Below are 17,212 nucleotides of genomic sequence, written 5' to 3'. Positions count from 1 at the left end.
TGTTTATATTGGCACTGTAGTAACACCTGGATGTACTGTCAGAAGTCAGGGTCCTTTCTACTAGGCACTGTACATACACAATGAAAAGATACTCCCTCCCTCAAAGACCTTACAGTCATGAGAATAACAGGCAGATATCACCAACAAACAGGAGCACAAGGGAACAATGAGATGATTATGAACTGCAGATTAAGCAGTGGTCACTGCACACAAGCTATCTAGCTATTGTACATACCTACAATATTTTAGGTACTTATGTGGCCCCCATTGCAGTACAGTAGCAGCTGAGCACCCCTCAATCTTTAACATATTTATTCTCATCACACATGTGAGGAAGGGATGTGCCATTACTCCATTTTACAGACAGGGAACTGAGGCATAGGGAGACTAAATGACTTAGTCACTATGACACAGGGAGTCTGTAGCAGAGCAGGAAATGGAACCTGGCTCTCCCAAGGCCTAAATTAGTAACTTAACCACTGGATCATCCTTCCTCTCTGGAGAGGTCTGCAGGCATCACACTACAGACGGGACAGACTGTGAATTAAAGGTCAACTAAGCTCAAGAGAGAGTCTTCAGGTCTGTTGCATATTTATTGTAAAAAACGAAAAAAACAAAACAAATGTTCATCGCATTCTTAGTTATGCCGCGATAGCTACTTACACCTCTATAATTTCACAGCCAAACCTTATTAGATGAAAAGCTATTACTATGATTTACTGTGTCATTAAAATTTTCTACACTTTACCACACCTTTCATTTAATTAAATGGGGGCAGGTGAAGGAAAGTAGTGCAGTCTTTGTAACGATTACATGTTATTACACAACTGTCAATTAGTGACAGAAGCAAAACTAAAGATTTGTAAGTATGTAATTTTTAAGTTGAATCCAAACTGGCTCATTTCCCAGCATATCTACAGTATTAAGCTGTTGCATGCCCTACAAGAATGATTGACATGAACTGAACTCTTATTAAAAAGGCCCTGTGAAAGCTGTTGAAGTACACACCAAAAAAATCATACAAGTTTCAGAGAGTACAAAAGCAGCGTGTGCTATGGGCTCTCTCTCTCTCAAACACAGACAGCAGATTTTTTTTAAAACTTTTTGTTGAAGCAAATACTATTCCCAGACTTTCCGATAAATCTCATTATGAAGGCACATGGGACGAAGAGTCAAGCAATCTAGTTTCTATTCCTAGCTTTGCTGCTGACTTTTTCTGTGAGACTGGGCAAGTCGCTTCACCTCTACGCCCCACTTACCCATGTGAAAGTTGTAAGTTTGTCATATGCTTGGAGAATCAGATAAAAGATGCTGGAGGGGCACATTAAAAAGGATTATTTTCCACACACAAATCTTAAATATTTGTATTTTAATAATGCTCAGTATAGTACCATAGGTGTCCCTGGCTGGTAAATACTTTGCATTTTTAATACTATTGCACCTTGTGTTTGAGGATTTCGAAGCAGAACATTATGCTGATATTAATTAAGGATAAAAAAAACCTGTATTTTTAAGTTTCAGGACGCCACTACAGACTAGCATGGGCCGGAGCCCTAGTACAGCATCATCTTTTACGATCCTGGCCTCAGCTACCGGAGGGAAGAAAAATAGTTTTCTAGTACACTGGTCCAGTAGGAACAAGAGATGACCAGTATTATCGGAGAGAGTTATTTTAGGTTTAAGCAGAGATTACAAGTTTGCATTCACATTACACCACCTTTCAATCCATCTATCTAAATGCCGTTAGTTTCCATTTCAAGACATGAAACCATAACAAAGAGAAATGAATCAGGAATGAGGGCATTTCATATCCAGGTTCACTGGATGGCTCTTCTCAGCTCATATATTTTTGTTACTTCTCCTTGATAGATTGGTTACTCTAAAAGGGTTTAGACCGCTTATTGATTCTTTTTCTGTGATGACTGTACAGTCCATAAACTTTGATCTTTATATTACTAATTACATGGAACTGGCTAAAATATAAAGGAATTTTATATAAAGAAACAGCACGAAAGAGCTAACAGATTAGAGGACCAATACAAAACTCTTCTCTTTTTAATCCATTTAAAGTTTAGTAATAGATGTATGAATTGTTATCTGCTACAAAAGGAAGTAAAACATTTTTTCTATGCCAATAGTTATAGGAGCAATTAACCTACAGACATGTCAGTATTGTACACTTTCAAAGTGGGGTAGAACTTCAACTTTCCTCTTTTAGGAATGTATCATTTTAATATTACTAGGAGTAGCAAGAAAATATTAACTGGCCATAGCATCTTTTGAGAAACTGAAATCACTAAGAATCAGATATATGTTGAAATCCTTCAACTTAGTCACTTACAAACAGCCTATTCTGCAAGGCTGCTCACAACGTCTTTTCTGTTCCATTTATTGTACAGCTCAGATTACACTAAAGAGTGGTGTGAAGGCCAGAGGAACATCACAATTTCACCCATATTTTCCAGCATCTGTAATTTTTCCACAGGTGTTGCTACAGGGGCAAAAAGGCTATGACCCTAAGGTCAAGTCAATGGGCATTAAGGTGTTGGTATAACAGAAGGTGCTTAAATAACCATGGTTTGCACATATGGTAAAGAACTGAACAGACACTTCACTTTACTCGGTTAATTCAGAAAGGAGGCGAAGCTGCATTGAAGCGTTATGGGAATTATATTTAAACATGCAACAAACTGTCTTCTCAGACACTTTCTGAAATAAAATCAGTACTTTATGTTCCAAATTAAATCAAAACCACTGCAATCAGTTAAACAAGGAATACAGGACTAGCAAAGGACTAAAACACAAATCTTTATATTGTACCACAAATTAGTTTCAAGATTTGGCTGAAGACTACACAAACAAAAAAATGTTTGACTCCTTCCAGCTCAGAAATGGTTTTATATGGTAAACCCATTTTTAAAGTGTACAAATTTTCATAAAACTGTTTGCTCCATAAAAATAAAGATTACACATGGTAGAATATCCCAATTTAAAACCTCTATGGCAAGGAGCACCGACTCTTTTTTGAATCCTTCAGTACTCTGCAGTCTTTTAAGATGTTATAGGATATCTTTTTTTCACACAATTGACCTTACTCCAACATTGGCTTGACATTCTCTCTCTCATATATGCTTAATTGGCAGGGTGAAAGGCAAGTAAAAAAAGCTACTTTGACTTCCAACTTTCTCCGAAGTCACAGACTTTCCAAGTAAGTTGGTGCAGTGAAACTGCATTCACTCTAGCACCAGAGTATCAGCCATCTGCACTGTTACCAAGGTTAAATTCCAATGTCACTAGAATTGCATGGAATCTACAAGTCATTCTAAGAGTTTCTGGATCTCTCTTGTAATAGGAAGGAGGGAAGTGTTTTCAAACATACAGAACAGGATTCTACTCATCCACCTCCAAAAGCTACAAAGTGTTTGCAGCCAGTTGTACATACCTAAGAATGGATTAAGACTTGCTATCTCCAGAGTAAGCAGATATAGGAAGAACATTATGGAGGTGCTGGAATTATTAAAGGACACAATGCGTGCTGAGGCAGAAGGAATACTAAACGGCACTAGTATCAAGAAATGAATTATATATTGTATAAGAATTCTTTATTGTGATCTTTTTCCTGTTCTTTGTAAAGTGCTCAGACATTATGGTGATGGATGCAGTATAGAACGCAAGACATTTAGAAATATTTCTAGCTATAAACAAACACTTTCAACAAATGTCTGTTCAATAACAATTTACAGTTAGAATATTCAAAAACAGCCTAAGGAAGTTAGGTGCTCAGCTCCAACTGAAACTCATTAAGAGTTAGGCGCCTAAGTCCCTGAGGATCCTTTGAAAATACCAGCCTACAAACGAAATCAGAAGTCTTACTCCTATCCCTGTTGGGAACAAGAACTGGATTGATGGCACAGCCATATGGTCAACCTGAAGGGTGTACTTTCAGCATTACATTTCACTGGCCAACAGTCAGCTCTTACTGTATTTTTCAGTACTTCAGCTACAAAATCTTTTGAAAACCTGCAAGAAGTAAAAGTGAGGGCATTACTTAGTAAAATGGAAAAAGCTACACTAAAAATGTGAGCATGTATATGTTCATCAAGGATAAGTGCTAGGAGACTGCATGTGCTGTTATATTCAGTAAGTTGACACGCCAGCAACACACAACTAGAAAATCAGCACATACAGTAGAACCTCAAAGTTACGAACACCGTAGTTACGAACTGACCAGTCAATCACACACCTCATTTGGAACCAGAAGTACACAATCAGACATCAGCAGAGACAAATAAAAAAAGCAAATACAGTACAGTTCTATCTTAAATGTAAAAGTAAAGAGAAAGCAGCATTTTTCTTCTGCATAATACACTTTGAAACTTTACTAAGTCAATTTTTCCGTTGTAAAATTTTGAAAAAAACAGCCATAATGTTTTGTTCAGAGTTATGAACATTTCCGAGTTATGAACAATCTCCATTCCCAAGGTGTTCGTAACTCTGAGGTCCTACTGTATATCTAACAAAGTTGCTTTAGAGCTTTGGACACAAACTCTCTTATGGACTGTCAAAGATGTTGTGTCAGGGTCACTAGTTACAGTAAATGCAGAGCTAAGACTTCTCAAGCAGGACAGAGGTCATAATTTCTCTCACATACTTGTATACTAATGAATGGTGAGTAGACAAAATAGCAGCTGCTATCCCCAGAGTCTTCTTTTTCTCTCTCATATTGATTTTGTCATTATTTTAAGAAACAGAATGGATGACTTGCGTATTCTTGTTCTTTTGTACAGATTCCTGTTTTTTTTGGGGTTTTTTTGGGAGGACAGCTAGCCCTTGCTTCAGGAGTAATCTCAAGAACTACCAGGATTTTTTTGGTCCCTGGGCCCCTTTAACACAAACAAAAACAAAAAAACACTCATGCAACAAACCAGAAAAGAGAGGTGGGAGTGGAGATAAGTCACCATCGTCCTCAAGTAACAAATTTCTGATCTAAAGTTCCACTGTAAATTTCCTAGGCAAGAAATTGAGGAACAAGTAGATTCCAATTCTTGTGGGAAAGAATATACAGCAGACAGAGATCTCAGTCTATTCTAGGCCTTTTCCTAGACCAGAAAGTCATTTAGATAGCAAACATGTTTCCAGCTAATAAAAGTATGTTGGAACAAGGGCTGAATATGGGATACCAGTCCCAAAAGCAACATTGCCCTGGGAATGCTGCAATCCCCACTTTCCCTGAAATATACAGTGCTATCTTTGGGATATGACCTCTCATTAAAAAAAACAAAAACAAAAACAAAAAAACACCATCTCAAATTTTCGGCATTGAGACAGCCTTGCTGCAAGTTCAAGATGGTTTATGAATTGCTTCGGTGCAGATGTACAGGATGAATCTTTGCTCACCTATTTAATTAAACCCTCTCTCCCACATCAGAGTTTTGCAAGTTTGATGGTACTGATTAGGAGAAAGTTTTGAGTAAAGTTCTCCTTAAAGATATATTTATGAAAGGTTTGGGGGGCTGAGGTACTTTCTCTAATTTTGTCAACCAAGGATTCTCTGTATAGGAATTAAACTGCTCCTTAGTGTTAAAAGAAAGACAAAATAAAAAAATAAAAGGGGTTGTAAGGTTGGAGGATTCTGGTAACTGGGTGGAATCAGAATGAGTAGACAGCTCGGCACTGAGTGTACAGCGCCTCCTCTAACACATGGGAGACAAGGTAGAGATGGTTACAGTAGTTAGAAATTGACACATAATTCTCCATACAATTCATAATTTCTTCCTGAACTGGAAACTTTCTCAAAATTTCTGGAAGCTTTGAAAAACCCTTCCAATGCATGCACCAGAGCCAAGCAACTGAGGAACATGGATCTAGGAATAATATCTGACTTTAGAGGTTTCTATTTCATAACAGATGGAGACTTGCAACTGTGCACTTAACTGAGGGCAACTAAAGACTCTCCAGGAGCCTTGGCCAGTACAGTTCCTGCAGGAAATGCATGGCCAAGGGGCAGCACAGAAGTGGGAGGTCAAGTGCTGGAGCAGAAGCTAGGGGGCTGTGGATGGGCAGTCCTCCCCTAGAGAGGGTCTCCAGCAATTTTTCTTTAAAGAGGCTACAGCCCAGCCACTTCTGCTGGTGGGCCAGCACACCTCTCCCCCTTGTGCGTGCGCGCACACACACACACACACAAAGAATAAAGTGTAAGTAAGGATTTCATGTCCCATCCCCTATATGTAACTAACCTGGCATAAAGAACCATGAGGCTTGTTATAGAAATATTACTAATACAGCAGCAGGTTCATTAGTCTAGAAGACAGCACACTTGTGCGGCAGCTCTAGCTCCACCGTAATTAGGTAAAGTTTCAAGCTACAATATTTAGGAGTAACAAGTCATCTTTTGTCTGTTTCCAGGCACTTCTAGCAATAGGAAAGCAGCAGATACCTGGTGTTAATTAAAACTCATTCAATAAACTGACATCTAACCCTTAAACTGCTAGATTAACTCATTGTGAAGAGTACATTCCTATACACATGAAGCTTACTCATGTAAGAAATATCCACTGTACTAAGATTCTCTCTTATGTAAAGATTGCCACCACAGAAGCTGGCTAAAAATACTGAGACCAGAAGAAAAAAGTCCAATTTCATTCCCTAATGTGTAAGAGGCAATGAGAATACAAAGTCCCATTTGCCCCACAGTATTTTGCAGCATGCTAACACACATTCAAAACAACTCCTGTACTGTAGTGCCAACAGTTAATGACAATATAAAATTAAATCTACATAGTAATGAGATTGTAGGATTCCTTTATAGGTCCTTCTCCACACTACTCCTCTCTTACCTTCAGCTGCCTTGATTAGATATCCACTCTCTTTGCTTGGTGGCACAGCCAGCAGCTGCATGACTCTATCCAGCAACCCATGGATGACCTCAAACCCGGGGTTCTTGTTGTAGTAAATGGCACAGAGATTCCTCTGGTTCCTTGCACCTACATCTGCAGAAGAAACAAACATTTGTACTTCTGGGTTTTGTTACGTGTTTATCCTTCCCATCAGTTTTTACAGTTGTGCACTGAGATATCTGTACCTCAGGGGGAAATTGAGAATGCAGAATGGCCTCTCCCACAGACATCCATCCCAAACTCTGCAGAGTTGATTATAGGCACTAGCACTTTAACTCATAGGTCTCCCATCATTTGGAAAAAAACATGTTGCATAGATTTTAAATACTGTACTTTATTAGGATGGAAAAGGAGAAGAAATGTGGTAAGGAGAAATATCTTGCCAAGTAAACAGCAGAACTCAGTATATTTCCAACATGTTATTAAAAGGTTAAAGGAATTAAAAAGCAGATTAACCAAAATATGTATATTCAACAAGAATCAACAAGATCCTGATACTTAGAATCTATTATTTTTAACATTTACAATTTAACGCTGGTGGTGAAAGTAGATTATTTATCAAACGGGGAGACAGAGCCTTTTACCAGTATAAAACAAGCCCACTTCTATAAGTAGCCAAAGATAGTTACACTCTCATGGATGTTTGGGGCTCTGTGTGAAGAGAGGTCTAGGTCTAACTCCAAGCAGACAAGTTTCCACATCACAGAAGCCATCCACACAATTGAAACCTTCCTTGGTAGTCCTAGAACCACCAAAGATCAGATGCGAGTGCACTGTATTTTCACATCAGCTTTGAGGACAGGATTGAAATATTGGTGGAGCAGAGACGCTATAGTTATGTGTGGTGCACCTGTTTTATGGATATCAGTCTCAGATTGTCAAATCAAACACCTCACAAGAGCTCAAATGTATATTTTAAAAAGCTTTGTAATTTCCAAAAGTTACCATATATCATGTGTTCACACAGCACTAAAACTACAGCAGCCTCCCCCCCTTACTTTAAATTAGTTTTGCTTAGGCTACTCATTTTACCAGAATAATTTGTCATTTTCATGTCACATGGATACATTTTAGACACACAAGTGTATTACAGTATCATTATATTCCTGTGCCTCTCCAGACTAGACCAGGGCAGTGCACTCTGCCTGGGCCTGTCAAAGGTTACTCAGAAGATTCAACTAATGCAGAATCCTGCTTTTTAATTTTTTGAGAGGAAAAGGATAATACATGCGTTCTCACCATCCGTCAATTCACTTATGGTGAAATTCAAGGTACTGGATAGTATAACAACACCCTGCTGAGGTCTATATTTAGGCTTGGCAGACTTTTTTTTTCCTTTAAATATATTTTCAACAGATATCAATGTTTATTTTTAAGCATTTCCCCTATTTTTTATTGATTGCAATTTTCAGTTATGTAAAATGGGTTTTAATTTTTTTTATCTTCATCAATTAAAACTTTCAGTTATGGGAAATTATGGGGGGGATGGAAAATATAGGGGATAATCATTTAATGACAGTAGATGTTGAGATTCAAAAAGTTAAAGCTTTATAACCATTAAGATACAAACTGTCAATCTCAAATTTTGAGATATGCAGAGTAAATGTCCTTAAATCAAACAAATAACTTCTCACACTGCATCTTCCTTACTTTGTCTGTCTGAAATTTCAATCAATCATCGATAGAAATATTTTTTCGTCAATTTCTTTGTGTCTGGTGAAATCAACATTTACCAGCATTTATTAATGAAAATCTAATCCTCCCAAGCCTATCTATAGCCCAGTTCTCAGAAGTCACTTCTCCCCTTATGGTGCATTCAGCAGAAACCCCTTGGCTTGCTGGTTGGCTGTGCCAAAGGTGGGCTTTGCAGAAGTCAGAAAGGGCTCTCTGTGGGCTGGTCTACACTACTGCTTAAGTCGACCTAACTTACATCCCTCGGGGTGTGAAAAAAGACACCCCCGAGTGACACAAGTTACAGTGACCTAAGCACGTCTACACCAGCTCTATGTCGACAGGAGACGCTCTCCCGCCAACAAAGCTTCAGACTCTCGCGGAGGTGGAATAATTATGCCGATGGGAGAGCTCTCCTGTTGGCATAACATGTCTTCACCAGATGTGCTACAGAGGCGCTGCTGCATTGGTGAATAGAATTTGCTCCCAACAAAATACCAGCCAGAGCCTGATCATTTGTACAGCACCACACAAGATGTATGGATTTTTTCAGATTGTAGAGAGTCCTCCAACATTTAGCCTACAGATTAGGTTTTGCTCCCCTCCGAGTCCATCTCTTCTCCCTTAAAGTGGGAGAAGAGGGTTCCCTTAATTCTCCTCCTTTTGGAGAAAATACGTTATGATCCATGTTTTTATAAGCCTCCAAAATTAAAGTTACAGTTATTTATGAAGATGACTCATTTTACTGCAAAATATATTTCATGCTTTTCCCCTCGTGCCTTTCATTCAACATCTGTGTGTAGCCAATGGGAGAGATCATGAGATGCTAGAGACTTCAGAGGAATCACAGAACATCAGGATCTGAGCCTGTTTTCTAACAAACATGGACAACAGAGTTCTCAATATGAAACAAAGCCTGAAAGAAGAAGAGCAGGTAGGGTTACCATAGGTAAAATATTTTTGCACCTGGATGCCCAAATAGCAGCAGTAGGCAGAACTGTATTTTCTAGCCCCTAAGCCCCATCCGCTGACCAAACAACTCTGTCCATTTTTCTCTGATGCAGGCCTAGCAGCAGTGATTCACATATTTATCATTTCTAAATTTGATTAGTGCATACTTCTGTATACTGGGTTGACCCGCTCCACTCTCTACGATGGCTGCCATTCAAATGCCAGGTGCATTCGTAAAGGGATTTGGAACCCCTGTCCGACAGAATTAGGGTTGGGCCTTCGACTGCTCCAAAAATAATTGGTCAATTCAGCAAATTTCGTCAAATAATGTCCAAAAGACATTAAAAAAAGGCCAAATATTTTAAAAACACTAATTAGAACAGTAACAAGAGTAACAGAAAAGACTAAGACATTATGGTCTCCTGAGGGGTAAGGTAGATACTCATGTCTGATAACAAAAACCTAGTTACTTAACTGAGTTATTTTAACTCCTCAGAAAAATGTAAAACACAATGAAATGAAGTTCTACAAAATGAAAGAATAATTATCTTTTTTAGCAATGTTAGATTAGCATTTAAATGTCAATGTTATTCAAGGCTGAAGAGTTACAAAAAAAGAAAAATTAAACAAATAAAAGAAACCCATAGCAACTATAAAAGAAAAAAGTTATTTTTAAATGCAGTTATGCTAGGTAGGCAGCAGGCCAACTCTTCAAGCATCCTGCTTTTCATTATCTTCTTTTTCTTTATCAGCTTCAACTGCTTCATCTATATCTTTGCATTGATGGCATGGTATACAAATAAAGACATATACAGTGTTTGGCTGGAACCTTCTAGGACAATCAAGATGCTCAACTTTCAATCAGTTTATCTTTTCCCCCAACCGGTGACATGAATGTATAGCAAAGTTAATGATTTAAGACATTTCTGTAGGCTTGCTAACAGACACGACCATACCACAATCAAAAAGGTAGGCCACCGCCTACAACAGGGCATTCTTGATGACACTTGACCATGGACAAATAATGTGTGATCAATTGACCAGCTTGCCAAGCCTAGACAGAATACTAGAAGTTCATGTCTCTTCACCAGATGTTGGGATCAAGGAGCAGCAGCCTCCACACTAGAACCCAGATGAAGCCTGTCAGCCTTTTCCATCCCTTTCTACCCTTACCTCAGTGGAGACTCAGTTGGAGACTAATTTTAACACCATCTTACCAGCCCCAGAGGCCCAGGCTGTCTGGCATGAAGGAGCTGTCCCCTACAATCCTATTTCATCTCTTGGAATGTGAAGATCATCTGTGTCAAGGCCCCCTTAAGCACTTAGATGAAGGGAAGCTTGAAAAATCCTCTAACAGCTGGAGGCTGAGCAATTCAAATAAAATAAAAAAAATCAGCTATTCTCCAAGAGTCCTGATGGGCTCAGGAAAAGTTTCCAAGCTCAGAATGCTCCAAGATCTCTACTGAGCTCAAGTACTAAATAGTACAGAACAAGTAGAGTGAAGAAGGATAAAAATTATTCAAATCTTGGAATACCTACAGTTTGGGTATGACTAAGCTTTTTTCAGGAAATATTTGTCAGCGGTCTCCTCAATAATAGGAGTAGTACCCAGGTGGATTTCATCTCACTCACGTTAGGTGATTCATGAGGACAACATCACTGATAAATCCTCAGGAAATTCGAAGTAGGTCCCTTGGATTTTGGTTTGATCCTGGTACAAGTTATCAAACCACTATTTGAACCTGTTTCTTCAGTGTCATTCTTCTAATACCAAGTAGTAAATCTGGTAGCTATCACATCTGCATGCAGAGTATCTGAGCTGTACTCCACAGATCTCACAAGACACTTTTTTCCTTATTCTAGACCAAGCCTAAACACAACAAAAGAGAAACTCTGCCACATGTTGGACACACTCAGAGTGGTTAATATCGACAAGGCAAGAACTCAGGCATATAGTAAACCTACACCTACTGTACCATCTCCCAGTGAACAACAAAAAAGGCATTTAAAACCATCAGTTACTAGGTGGCTAATGTGCTGCATTAAAGAGGAATACAAAGTACAGGAGTAAAAGCTCACAGGCAAGATCAAAGCTCATCCTTGCAGACCAAAAGTCATTCATGTCTTCAGAAGATATTTACAAAGCAGCAGGCAGATAATCTAGTACCATGTTTGCTAGACTCTATAACAGTGGCTCTCAACCTGCGCCCCAGTCACTACTGCTACAAGCTAGACATGCAGGCCTCTGCAGACACTGCCTTCAGTGAAGGGTACTCTGTTATCCAAGAAGGTTTTAAATACCAGAATTGTCACTTTCAGCTTGTAATAAGTAACTGTGATTTCACTAGGGTTAAATCCCAATGCGGGAATGGCAAACCTAGACAAAACAGATCTGATGCCTGATACATCTAATATTTCTTCTCTGGGTATCCAACGTTTGCCATTCCAACCTAATACTTTCTTCATTTGTATCCCACCTGTCTCTGATGCCTATAACATCATGGTTGTAGGATAACTATAACATCATGGTTGTAGGATAATTTGTATATATATGCTATATATAAACAACTGATAAGAAAACCTTGTTTACTATTTCCTATTCCCTTGGTCTGTTATGTCCTTTGGGAATGCAAGCTTTCTGGAGATACCTTTTTGTACTGTGCTTAGCACATTGTAGGTGCTATTAGAAACCACAGCAACAAAAGTTCGGTTGAATTTTACTTCACAATTACTCAGGTAACTTATGACTTCAAAGGTGGTCATGATAAAAATACTTCAAATTTTCAAAATCACTACAAATCTAACTAATGAGTACATTTTGTGTTCACTCAACCCTTCCAAGTTTTGTAAGTGCTGTAACGCTCAGTTTTTCAGAGAGTCAATACATTACATCACAGGAAATTCATTCACTGCACGATACGGGAAAAAAAGTATTTGGAACTTCATGCCAAAGCTGGGGTTTGTTGGAAATGCCTCAGTTCTTTGTAAATCATTTAAGAGAGGACTTGTGTCATGCCATGAAACAATTCTGTGGGCCTGCCAAATATGTCAGCCTAAATTATATATGTATTTCACCGACTTCAAAGCACTGCCTGGAGATGCTGCTCTAAAATAACTTAAAGTATGGGCAGCTGGGTAGGACTTTGCAAGCCAAAACAACATAATGAAAGATAGAACAGCGGTGCATGCTGCCCCCTAGTAACTTAAAGGGGTTTAGAAAAGATGGGATTTTGAAAGAGTACACCTGCTCAGTTAAACACTAGTCTCACAATCAATGAATTTCACAGAAATCCGCATTTTTTATATAATTACAGTAAGGCCTGCAAGAAAATGCACAGAAACAACTTCAACTGCATTCGCAATTTCTCTCAACCATGTTAGAGGCAGACTACTGCATACTTGCAAAATTCTACTAGGTCATTGGTCAGAGAACTTTTTGAGGGGGTAAAATGTATATTTTCATCATGGTTAGGGAGGATGTGAGGTTTCTGTGACTGGTCTAACCTGATTTCTAGGCTGCAACAACACAGTAATAGCACTAGAGAACACTTTATCAACAATAAGACCAACCCGCAAGCCAATATTCTATGCAACTCTGCAGAGGGTGCACAGCCCTGTGCGACACATACTCCAACCCTGCATTCTCTCTCTCTCATCCTTTGAGAAGGAAACTTTTGAGTCAGATTTGGATTTATTTTTATTAAATCTGGCATGCATTTTCCAAATTTAGTAAGTCAAAATCTATGTCTGATATGTGAGGAAGAGAAGCATGTTTTGTTCACCTTAGTAAAGGTGAGATGCGTGCAAAAAATATTTTTATTAAAGAACAATGCATTTATACAGCTATATTCATTCACATACAAATGACTACTTCACATTCGGTGAGTGTCAGTGCTCTTCTGATCCATACTTTTTAAATTACTTGGAAATTTTGCATGCCAAAAATATGAAATAGTAAAATTAAGTTAGTCAGAAAGATAACATAAGCGTCCTACAGGGAATCTCATTCCATATGTGAAAACAGGACAACCCCATATTGTTTAATGTCTAAAGGACTGTTGCTGGTTTCTCATTCCTTTGAAACTATGAATTTCGGCACATTTAGATTTAAGGCCCAAAAATTTATCTGGGAAAGACAGTTAGCAGATTTACTGAAAATATATATACCAAAAAACAATTTTATTATTTGTATTCTGGTAATTCTCAAACTGTACCGGGCACTGTGCAAATTACAGAGGAATACAAAGCCCTTAGCTCAAAGAACTTATCTTTAATCTACAGCAATGATTACTGCTAAACTTGAAGTACACTGTAAGAGTAGGCTTTTATAACACAGTTAAGTGGAAGCTTAAAAAAATCTACAGTGAGAACCCATGAAATAACAGTAATTTATTTAACTAGTACATTTCATGCAGCCAGAAGGAATGCTCTCTTCCCTCCAACATAAATAACCCCTACACCAGTTATGAAGACTGCTAAAGCTATTCTGCCATCTGTACCATGTTTTGTGCATGCTGGCAGCCTCCCTGCCCAACAAGTAATGAGTTTGGATCACCAAACTGTCTGCATTTAATAAAAAGTCTGCATGCTCTGCTAAAATTGCTTATTTTTCCTGGCAATTTTTTTAAAGTAATCCACAAATTAAGTCCATCAACAAAGCAATTTACTTGCTGTTTTGTTTACGTCTTATGTAAACCTTTGTTTCATAGACACCAAGTAAGTTAAGCACAGCAGTAAAAGCTGAAACCATATAACACACACAGAAGCACTCACTTCTGCTACTGTATTTAAGGTAGTGTAAGCATTTTTCATCATGAAGTGGCAGAAATTTGCTCCAGGGTTGCAACTCAGCACAGAAGGTCTTGCCAGCAGAGAAATAGATCTATATACACACTCTTCCTCACCAAGCCACCATGTGAAGAAAAACTGATTCAGTAATGTGTTAGATTTCTTTTTTCTTTTTCTTTTCTTTTTTTTACAGTTTAGTTTTTTTTCCCCCCTTACAGCACTTTTATATATTTTCCAAATAAAAATTATGTTGTTTTAGGCCCCGATCCAAGAGTCAGACCCCTACAACCAGGCAGAATCCCATTAAAATCCTTGAAACATGAACTGTCTGCTTTGTCTATTTAAAATATAACCGAACTAAGACTGCAGCTTGATACTAAAGGAGATATGTTTATCTCAGCACGTTGCATAAAATGGGAACATACTCTCAAGAAGATGATCTGATAGATGTGTGGGAATTTTAGAACACCAAGATTTTTTTTTTTTTTTTTGCACATGGACTTGCCCCAGTCTTCACCAAGAAACAGCAATTCACTTGCAAGGGGAGGGTGTGCACAGGCCCAGTATTGATCTAACATAGGTTACAGATCTATTACAATGGTAAAGGAGCCATTAGCTATTGAGTGAGGGAGGTGTCACAAAATGAAGAGTACTTAAACATACAAATCTGTCAAGTCAGATAATCATTGTTTACTAAGCTCCTAAAAGGAAAAAAAGTTACTTATAATTCTACAGATTTGATGGTATTATCCTATAGGATTCTCTCCTATGTCTCATGCTCCCAGTACAGGTCCACCTGGGCCTCAAATATGAGTAGTTCAGCACGTGACATCTCCCCACCTCCCACCGGGATCTCAGCACCAACAAAGGCTGTCCCAGGTTGAGATGTGCAATAGAGATTTAAAAATACTATTGCAATCATCAAACCCAACTTCTGTAGCATGGTCTGAGCTGTCGAGTGATGAGTGACAAATTCTCACTGGCAAACTTACTATGCGCTGGGGCAAGGCGGCTATGAGTTGAGCTTTTCTTATAGATCTCTGACCTACTTAGTCTCTATGGGGGACAAGTCAAGACTTTGGAATCACTTGATTTAGGTGCCTAGTGAGTTTTTCAAAAGTGCACAGGAACCTAACACCCATTGATTTCAGTGCGTTAGGCACCTATCTGCATGCTGCCTAAATACCATTAAAAATCTGGCCTTTGGAGCAAGGGAGTTCCACCCTGGTGCTGTGAGCATGAGCTAAGTGAGAATGAATTCTGTAGCGAAATATTTTTGATGAGCAGAGATTTACCCACTATTACTATTTATCAAGTAAATAAGCATTTCTTGAGAGGCACTTGCCCATGAAGTTGGGTACAGTAGAGATTCCCTGAAGGACATAGGCTAAAACCGCTAATGGGTTGGACATTATAAAAATTAAAATCACTAACACTGTAGGACCTGTTTTAATAGAAAGAGAAAAACAATTATCAAAGTAGCACCTCTTAAAACGGAGCAACTTAAAATAGAGCAGGCCAGGGTTCTTTCAGATAATCATGAATCCTTGCACAGAGGATATTAAAACTCTTGTGTGCTCAATGGGGTTCTCTTACCTTTGGTGGAATCTTTTACAACAATGTCAGAGATTTCAAAAAGTTTCAGAGGCAAAGGCATCTTTCTATTAGCAGCAATGGTCTTCAGGAGGCCAGGCAAGAGGCTGGTGCGTGCCACCTACAGGTCAAACATGAAATTACATGTGTTAAACAACCTGCCAGGTTGTTTAGGTTCCTTATCTTTTCTGGGTTTGCTTATTTGGAATTAGTTTTAAAATAGCCCGGTGAAATAATGCAGTAATTTCAGATGTTTATCGCTCTCTGTTTTAGAATTATTAAACCTGAAAATGTAGATATCATGCCCAAGGATCTCAAAGTATCTTATGAATATGCATGAACATTCATATCTACATTTTGCAGGGGAAACCGAGGCACGGAGCACTTCAGAGGCGTTTCTGAGTTTGTACAGCACATCCATGACACAGGAAGGGAAAAGGTGGCAGCCAGGTACGCAGGGAAGTTAAAATACGTGTTTAAACTCAATTTTGAAATTTGGATTTAAGCTGATGAGGGCATAAATATATGAAGTTTAAATGTATAAAGACAATTCCTGTTGATACAGAAGGTAAATCCTAAGGTGACTTCTGAACAGGCATCCATAGGCCTGCTGGGACTATCAATAGAACAGGTGATATTGTAAGATACTGCACTGTAATATGCTTAAAATATGTGAAGAGACTACAGTAATGGATAGCCAGAAACACCTAGGATAGATACACAAAGAAACAAACATCATGTACTCACATTAGTGTTTTTTCAAATGCAATTCACCCACATTTACTGTGCCCTGCCTTCAAATGCCGTCTTAATAAAGTGCCCCAGTTTTCGGATTGGCTCAGTGGGACTAGACTTTCCACTAGAATTTACAAATCATGGAAACACTTAAAGCCTGACTTTACTAACCTAGATTTTGAGTGAAACTCAATCTTTCTGTTGAATTTTGGATTCTGCAACTACTCTAGATTCTGCTGATACAAATGGACATTTAGAGATTTAAGATTTAAAGGTGGAAATTACTGTAACAAAACAGGGCCCAATTTTGTCACCCCTAATCCCATTGCGTAGTACCTCATTCCACTAAATTTAAATAGTTTAAAATATTACTAAGTATAAGGGGGATTGAATTGGGCCCTCAGAAGAAACTGCAAGCCACTGTATTTTACATGTGCATAATCTCTCTATTGACTTCTAACTGCATTAAAAGTGGCCACCACATTTTATGTATTTTCTTTCCTTTTGATATTTAAGTTCCTTCCCAAATTGCAGGCTTTAAATGTATTTTTGTAATGTTATCTTGCTGATTGGTAACT

General features: G+C 38.4%; 1 protein-coding gene across 4 annotated transcripts in view; it reads right to left on the bottom strand.

Moving 5' to 3' along the window:
• FARSB (phenylalanyl-tRNA synthetase subunit beta) overlaps positions 1–17,212 on the bottom strand; it is a 52,050-nt gene that overhangs the window by 13,100 nt on the left and 21,738 nt on the right. For all 4 annotated transcript variants that reach the window (XM_065558035.1, XM_005282535.3, XM_042853581.2 and 1 more), the window contains 2 exons: positions 15,903–16,020; positions 6,837–6,989 (listed from right to left, as the gene is read on the bottom strand). In XM_065558035.1, the coding sequence (XP_065414107.1) occupies positions 6,837–6,989; positions 15,903–16,020 (271 nt within the window). The remainder of the gene's footprint in view (positions 1–6,836; positions 6,990–15,902; positions 16,021–17,212) is intronic.

The sequence above is a fragment of the Chrysemys picta genome, chromosome 9 (assembly GCF_011386835.1).
Source record: "Chrysemys picta bellii isolate R12L10 chromosome 9, ASM1138683v2, whole genome shotgun sequence".
Lineage (NCBI taxonomy): Eukaryota > Metazoa > Chordata > Testudines > Emydidae > Chrysemys > Chrysemys picta.
This window is presented reverse-complemented; position numbering and strand designations above follow the sequence as displayed.